At 40.9% G+C, this 7,680-nt stretch overlaps 2 protein-coding genes across 2 annotated transcripts in view; one reads left to right on the forward strand and one right to left on the reverse strand.

Annotated features, from left to right (window-relative positions):
- Positions 1-875, reverse strand: part of ndufs8b (NADH:ubiquinone oxidoreductase core subunit S8b) — a 4,086-nt gene extending 3,211 nt beyond the window's left edge. Inside the window, exon 1 of the mRNA XM_035669358.1 lies at positions 816-875. The gene's annotated coding sequence lies outside the window, so the exon portion shown is untranslated. The remainder of the gene's footprint in view (positions 1-815) is intronic.
- Positions 876-1,016: 141 nt separating this feature from the next.
- tbc1d10c (TBC1 domain family, member 10C) overlaps positions 1,017-7,680 on the forward strand; it is an 8,430-nt gene continuing 1,766 nt past the window's right edge. The window contains exons 1-10 of the mRNA XM_035669805.1: positions 1,017-1,300; positions 1,720-1,860; positions 3,605-3,704; positions 3,843-3,950; positions 4,534-4,640; positions 4,866-4,980; positions 5,155-5,220; positions 5,722-5,911; positions 6,159-6,316; positions 6,601-7,675. Of these exons, the coding sequence (XP_035525698.1) occupies positions 1,724-1,860; positions 3,605-3,704; positions 3,843-3,950; positions 4,534-4,640; positions 4,866-4,980; positions 5,155-5,220; positions 5,722-5,911; positions 6,159-6,316; positions 6,601-7,675 (2,056 nt within the window). The 5' untranslated portion in view covers positions 1,017-1,300; positions 1,720-1,723. The remainder of the gene's footprint in view (positions 1,301-1,719; positions 1,861-3,604; positions 3,705-3,842; positions 3,951-4,533; positions 4,641-4,865; positions 4,981-5,154; positions 5,221-5,721; positions 5,912-6,158; positions 6,317-6,600; positions 7,676-7,680) is intronic.

Below are 7,680 nucleotides of genomic sequence, written 5' to 3' on the forward strand. Positions count from 1 at the left end.
AGGGGTAAGTGAGGGAGGGAGGGAGGGGTGGAGACTGCCAGCTGAATGAGAACAAGCGTCCGGTAATCTCGCGCCCTCAATCCCTGCTCTTACGTCAACGGTTTGACACGTTCACGGCATGCCGGCAGAATGGGAAGAACGGGAACACGTCCAGTTTATACGATTTGGGAGCATTCAAGGATTATTTATAATAAGATTGCTACCTCCCGTTTGCTAGACGAGCTAACGCGCCATTTAAACGGAAGAGTAGCTTAAATAAGGTATTTTGTATCGTGTCAAAATGTTGTAACGTGTTCACAATTTACACCAAATAGAGGCAAACACTGGTCGACTTGACTGTAAAATGTTAATAAATAATATATAGATACTAATAAAATGATGCTGACGATGGTGTTTTTTGGGTTTTTTTTACCCATAAAAATGTTTGCAATTAGTTTGTAGGCACATGGGCAATCTTTTGCTTTAATTAATTGTTTTTACGATATAACCTGAACGCCTCATTACAAATTAAAATCACCGTTATCAAAATTAGGCTCAGGTTAACATAACAGGTAACATGACCACGCAGTTTCCTTAAAACGTTTATTTGGTCAATTACTTTGATTTATTTGGACGATACATGTTCGTAATAGCAAACTGTGAGCCCTGACTTCATAATATACAATAACTAAGTCGCTCACCAACTTTACAGTGCGTTAATTTAAGGTAATTTAGTAGAATAATTCATTGAACGCAACACGGACCCTATTCCTGAGGCCTAAAACAATCGTCACAATAACCAGTTCGCCTTTATAATAATACTCTACTAGACTTACCTCTGTCACAATGTTTGATGAGTAACAACACGCAGACAGAAGGTCCGTGAACTGCGCAATTGTATTTATGTTACATTCAAGTACCCCTCGTTAATTTCCTATTCTGAGTTTAAATTACCCCCAGGCGCGTGCAAATGTAGTATTTCCTACAGCAAGTGAAAGCAGCATTTATAATGCCCTGACGAGGAAGTAATACTCATAAGCGGAGCATATTATACATTTATCACACACCCTGATGTCATGTTACAACTGTGTATCACTTGGCAGCTAAAAAAGAATATTTTCCATAAATAGTCAACTTTATTGCTTTAAGGGAAGTTGATTTAAGGGACAATGTATTTGTAATACTGAGAGAGGGAGGCAGAGAGAGAGAGAGAGAGAGCAATTGGGCGAGAGAGGAAGTTTGTCTTCCTCTCATCACTGGAAGATCTCACACTTCACCTCTTCAGCAACGGAGTGAGCAAATATGACGGAAATTTAAAAAGGTAATTACATTTAAAAGCATATTTGAAGGGATTCAACAACTGTGCTCTTGTGATGTGATGTTTATGGAAGGAGGGAAGGAAGGGGTTTTAAACTACTTTACACTGATGGAAAAAAAGAATAAAAAACAAACTGAGCCAGCAGATGTCATAACCTTGGCTTGAACTGAAGACGGGTAGTGAAGAATGTACTTTTAGGATGTTATTAAGTGTAGCAGGACACTCTTGTTCAGCATCAAGGCCTCTACTTTGTGTACTAACAATAACAACCTAAACAGGCTCCAGTGAGAGAACTGTTTTTGGTGGGGTTAAGGTTTCGAACATTGATACATCCACATGTGGGAGGCGTTGTAAGGTCACAAGCCTCTGATGAATCAACTAATCATGATGATAAAGTCATAACGAGGAGCCTCCTCTTTCAGCAAGATGTTGAGTCCATCGAGTCCAGCCCAGAAGAACCTCTGTGACGAGGACAGCTCTGGATCGGATGCAGGATCAGAGGCTGGTCTGGAACCTGAGACAGACCGGTTTGGTTTCATTGTGACCAATGGATCCACAGCAGGGTGAGCAGTTCCACATTTGTGGTTGTGTTCTGTCACTGTATCGTCACTGAGCTTGGCACTGTAATCAAAACCAGGTTTTCTGGTTCTCTGTTTTCAATTCGCTTTTCAAAGAGACTTTTTATTTTATTGAAAAAGGTCAAAGGGTAGAGAGACAAACGAAGGCTGAAGTGGTTGTTGATTTTACTAAACTGCATCTCAAGGTAGATAAAAACTCTAGAAAGGTTTCTATTAAATGAGAAAATTAAATATAGTAAAAGAAATGCACCTCAAGGTCTCAGTCATTTATTTTCCTTAAGTCTATGTTACTCTATTTAAATGTGATTAAATTGAATCATAGCTGACTGGTAAGATTTTTATACATTGTTAATATAACAATATAAATACTAATTATACAATAAACCTGTATATGTGTCTTCCTACTTCTCTTATCGGATGATTTAACAATTAATGCTACCTATTAGTGCATAAATAATCTTGTATGTCTATGTTTATGGCTTGGATGGATTTTCCTGTTTGTATTGTTTCATTTGAAGGTAAAAATGTCCAAAAAGTAGAGAAAAATCTCAATTATTTAGTTTAACTACAGCATCTGGTGACCCCTAAAACAGTTTAGACCTCCAGTGGCTTGGGAACCACTGTTATGTATATTTTATTATCACTTCTGCTTCTGCTTTCAGACCTCCTCGAAACCCCCTACATATAGTAGGAAACGTATAGTTGAGCTTTTAGACCTTGAAACACCTAGGAGTGAAATAATTACAGATGTTTTTGTCAGTGTCAGAAGAGATGATACCAAACAATTTCTTTCCCTTAATGCTGAAGGTTAGCTATTGAATGTTTATATACAGAATACAGTGTACAGTGAAGAGCCAGACCATGTTTTTATAAAACCACGTATCTAAAGACCTGTATTTTAATCCAATGCTTTTGTGACACGGAGCCGACTGGGCAAATAACACTCAACTGCAGTCAAAAAACAATTAGCAAACAGGTCTTAATGAGAGAGCAATAGCTTCCAAACCATTTATTTGACAATAAAAATACACTACTAAGTACAGCACGGCCCACCCAAGAGCAAAAGGTTTCTGCTAGAGTGAAAGAAAGCCTTGTCTACGCAGCAAGTAAAGCTCCAACCTTACGGTTGCAATGAGAGAGGTCAAATGAGGAGACAGCCACATGAATGGTCAATAAACCAGTGAATAAAACTCACAGTTAAACACAGAAATATTTATAAGTGGTCGTATTTATTTTGTCAGCTTCAAAACTACTCCTCTGTTTTGCAAAGCATTGCCACCCGTGATGACTTTATTCAGCAGGACAGAGGCGGGGTGTTGCATTAATGTTGCTGCATTACTGTTGATATAATAATTCTGTAGGAACATAAATGTAGATAATACTAACAACAACATATTTAAATTATATTTAATCAACAATGAAATAAAAGATCCTGCTGGTGGACTAGACAAAGCAGTGTACATTCAGGATGAGACCAGCTGAACAAACTGCTACCTGCCGTCTTCACACTTTCCCCATTGATAACATCCTGACCTGTTGCCATGGAGACTTAAAACTGCTACCGTGTGGTTTTCCTGTTTCCTGTCTTGATTTTCAGAGCCCTAACCCTAACACACAAAAGTGCATGCACAAACTCTGCACACTGACACAAAGGTCTCAATGGATGAGATGAAGGTTATTTCATGTTTAAAATACTTACTTGGTGTTTTGTTTGCTGTTTTTGTGTCAGGAGTGTGGGCCCACCCCCTGAGTTGGTCAGGCAGAGGGAGGCCAAATGGATAAACATCATTGTCCAATGGGATCGCATCTTGTTGAAGAAGACCAGTAAGGTGTGTCCCATCTTACATACCTTTAAGTCATTACATGTAGTGTAAATAAACTCCAAAACTGAACTGTTAGTAATCATTAGCATTCATACTGAACTACTTTGAGCTGAGCCTGTGTCTCTGTTGCTGACATCCCTTCAGGTCAAAGTGCAGTGTCAGAAAGGCATCCCGGCCTCGCTCAGAGCTAAGTGCTGGCCGCTGCTGTGTGGCGCTACCGACAGGATGAAACAAAACGAAAACCTCTACCAGGCAAGAAAACTAAACACAGAGTAACAATGTGCTGTCGTCTCAATGCAAAGGATGCAGTGTGACTAGTGCTTTAACGATAAGTCAATTCTTTGATTAGATGGTAATATATTTGTTAATGTTATCAAGAAAATATGGCAAACATTTTACTGGTTCCTGCTTCTCAAATGTGAAGCTGTCCTGCTATTCTCAGTTTTATATCTCACTAAACTGAATATCCTTGCAATGTCAAAACAAGCATCACCACAGATCACATCACCTCGGGCTCTAGGAGCTATTTTCTGACTTCTGACTAGCTAATGGTGAAATCAGTAGTTGATTAATTAATTAGTCACTTGCTATTATCTGTTTAATATAAGTGTAAATGGAGAATCTTTTGGTTTTGGACTGTTTGAACACAGTATCTCGGGCTGTGGGATCTTGTACTACACAATTATCACTATTAACTGACGTCTTATACTAAACTCTATTTACTAAACAATAGATAATTTAAAATAATTGTCGCAGCACTAAGCCTAAATAAGGCTCCTTGTACTTACAATACATGCATTGTTTTGACTTCAACTATCTTTTATCTGTGTGTTAGTCTCTGGACTCACAGCCTGCTCTGCAGAGCTGGGTGGATGTGATTGAGAGAGACCTGGACCGACAGTTCCCTTTCCACGAAATGTTCCTTTCCAAGGATGGACATGGGTAGGAAACATTTCTATCTCTCTTTGTTTCTGTTGACAAGCTCATGGCTACAAAATAATCCCACAGTCTTTTTAGCCTTCAGCTGCTACCACTGCATCTTTATATTCTTCCTTTCTTTGTTTTCTGTTGCACAGGTGATTTTTATCGAAGTGTTATCAGGACGTTTTAACTTGTGGTTTGTGTCACTGATGATTGTGGTGTGCGTGCATGTTTGTTTGTGTGTAGGCAGCGTGGTTTGTTCCGGGTGTTGAAAGCCTACACTCAGTACCAACCAGAAGAGGGTTACTGCCAGGCACAGGGGCCCGTGGCTGCAGTGCTGCTGATGAACATGCCAGCTGAGGTAGCGATCAATAACACTGTTTACCCTTCTGCCCAATAAAGAATCTGCAAACATTTCATCAATCTAGATTTTAGCACTTCAGATGCATAACTAGCCTAATAATAGAAGGGATAACTTATAAATGTTGACTTATTGTGAATGTATGTACCATCTAAACTCATGTGACCTTGTCAGGAGGCCTTCTGGTGTCTGGTGCAGATAAGTGAGCAGTACCTGCCTGGATACTACAGCCCACTGTTGGTGAGGACATGCACTATGTGGCCGACACTACACTTATATTAACCTGTTTACCCTGTCATATAAAGACAATTTACATGAACTGTAGCTCACTAAATTAAATTAGAAGCTGATTTTTCTTCATTTATGCTATGCATTAACTTCCAATTCAGTAAACACTTAGAGATTCATTAAGACAACAATTAATCAAATAATCACAGAAACTCTGTGCACAGTGTGGATATGTGGTTTTTATGAATGTAATTTTTTATTTATTCTAAAAAAATTGAGACAATGTTCCAGTTATTTCTAGTGCAACCAGAGTCAGTCAGGTCAACAGAACATTAAAAAAAGGGTATACAATTCTTCTTTTAAGGAAGAGCCTATTTCCCTATGATGAGTATCAGATAGCTGTATGGTATATCGATATTCAGGGAAACTTCCTATTATTTGGAAATTAGAGAACCATAAAACAAACTATTACCTGGATCTGATTTCCTGAACTAAGCGTGTGTACTCCTGCAGGAGGGAGTCCTGTTTGACGCGGCCATGCTGACCTGGGTGTTAAAAAGGACGTGCCCAGCTGCACACAAACATCTACAGCACCACGGGGTGGAGCCCCTCATGTTCGCCACTGACTGGCTGATGTGTCTCTTCACACGTCACCTGCCCTTCAACACACTGCTCCGAGTCTGGGACCTCTTTTTCTGCTATGGTACGTTCTCATATGGACTGCTGTGCCTCATACAAATGAAATGATTTCCTGAAAGAGAGGCAACCAAATATGTAACTGCTTAGATAAAATGTTGTATTGTATATTTTGGTATAAGGAAAATACATTGTAAGTTACAACAGTTTAAAATTCCTTTCATCTGATTAGAATGAAATTGGTTACTTCCATATTGCTTTATTTGTTATACTCTGATTTATGTCCACTCTTACCTCTCCTCTCCTCTGTGCAGGAGTGCGGGTGCTGCTCCAGGTGGCGGTGGTGCTGGTGCGTCGGGTGCTGGGCCGAGCTGAGCAGAGGAAGCAGTGTCAGGGTCAGATGGAGACTCTAGAGAGGCTGAGGGGAGTCAGGGAGCAGGTCCAAGAGGAAGATGACTCCTTCATAGCAGAGGTAAGAAGGACTCAGAGAAGGGCTGGTGTTGAGGAGAGCAGCCACTGAAAATCTGGTTTACTAGCTATCAGTGACTTCAGCAGATGATTTCATCCATACCACTTTTAAGACGTCTGTTTTGGCTGAAAATTCATGCATGAAGTGACCACCTTTGAAAAATCAGAGCACTGACTGCAAAAGCAAAACCTTTAAAACAAAGATTTTAAAAAAATGTTCCACACTGAAGGAACTGGTAGTCAGAAACTATAGTTTAGATATAAACTAATGTTTTCCTTCTTTCTTAGGTGTGCTCGGTGCCGCTGTCAGCCAGAGATCTGGATAAGCAGACGGAGAAGGAGTTAGAAAAGTGGAGGAAAGACAGACCCTCATCCACCTTTGACCCCAGAGGTCGCTGCTATGGATACCGGATGGCGTGGGCGAGGGCTCGACAGAACGAGGAAGAACGGAACAGGAAAGAGAGAGAGAAAGGGAACCTGTCCGTCCCTCTTGCTCGCTCTGCCTCCACTCTCTCGCTGTCTCCCTCCATCCTTCACAAGTGGAGGAAAGGGGGAAAGGTAAACGCGGGTGAATGGGAGGGCGGCGGCAGAGTTGTAAGGCATCTCTCGATGGGAGCAAAGGAGGACTGGAGCAACTGGGCTGATGTACGTTTTAAGAAGGTACAGGGCGTCCAGGAGGAGGAGGACACGGTTTCAGAAGAACATGAAGAACAGAGTAAGCCGAAACAAACAGGAGAAAGTGAACAGAAAGAACCTACAAAGATGGACACAATCCAAAACATACCAACCGAGCATGTAGAAGAAACAGTTTTAGTAAAAGAACAAGTAGAAACAAGAATCACAGAAAAGGAAGAAAGCCAACTCAAAGAGACAGAGACAGAGGAAAGCAAAATGCTTTCAGAACAGACAGAAGAAACCAATGTGGAGATAGAACCAAACCAAGGTCCAGCCAAAGACCAGACTGTGGAAAATATTCTTCAGCAGGGCGAGGAGCTGGGCTCTTCCAGCCCGTCACAAGTCCTGGAACAGCAGAGTCACAAAAGCAAAGACCAGGACATTGAGGTCAAAGACAAAAATAAAGAGACAGAAATACAAGAGGCAGAAAGTGAACCCACAGCTGCAGTGGAGAAAAATCAGACTGAGACACAGAAAGATGCTGAAGCAGATACAAACACAGAGGTGGAGACGGAAGAAAGTGTGGACCCAAGTGAGGAACAGATGATTCAGGCTGACATGAAACAAGAGGAGAGCTTAGAAATTGAAAATGTGCAACAGACGCAGGTGGACACAGTCACAGAGGTCTCAGAAACAGCGACTGAGACAAGCCCCATCTCACAGACAGATGAAGCGATCACAGAGACACAAGAG

Source organism: Morone saxatilis, unplaced genomic scaffold (genome assembly GCF_004916995.1).
Source record: "Morone saxatilis isolate NCDOM2014 unplaced genomic scaffold, NCSU_SB_2.0 Contig22, whole genome shotgun sequence".
Taxonomy (NCBI): Eukaryota; Metazoa; Chordata; class Actinopteri; family Moronidae; genus Morone; species Morone saxatilis.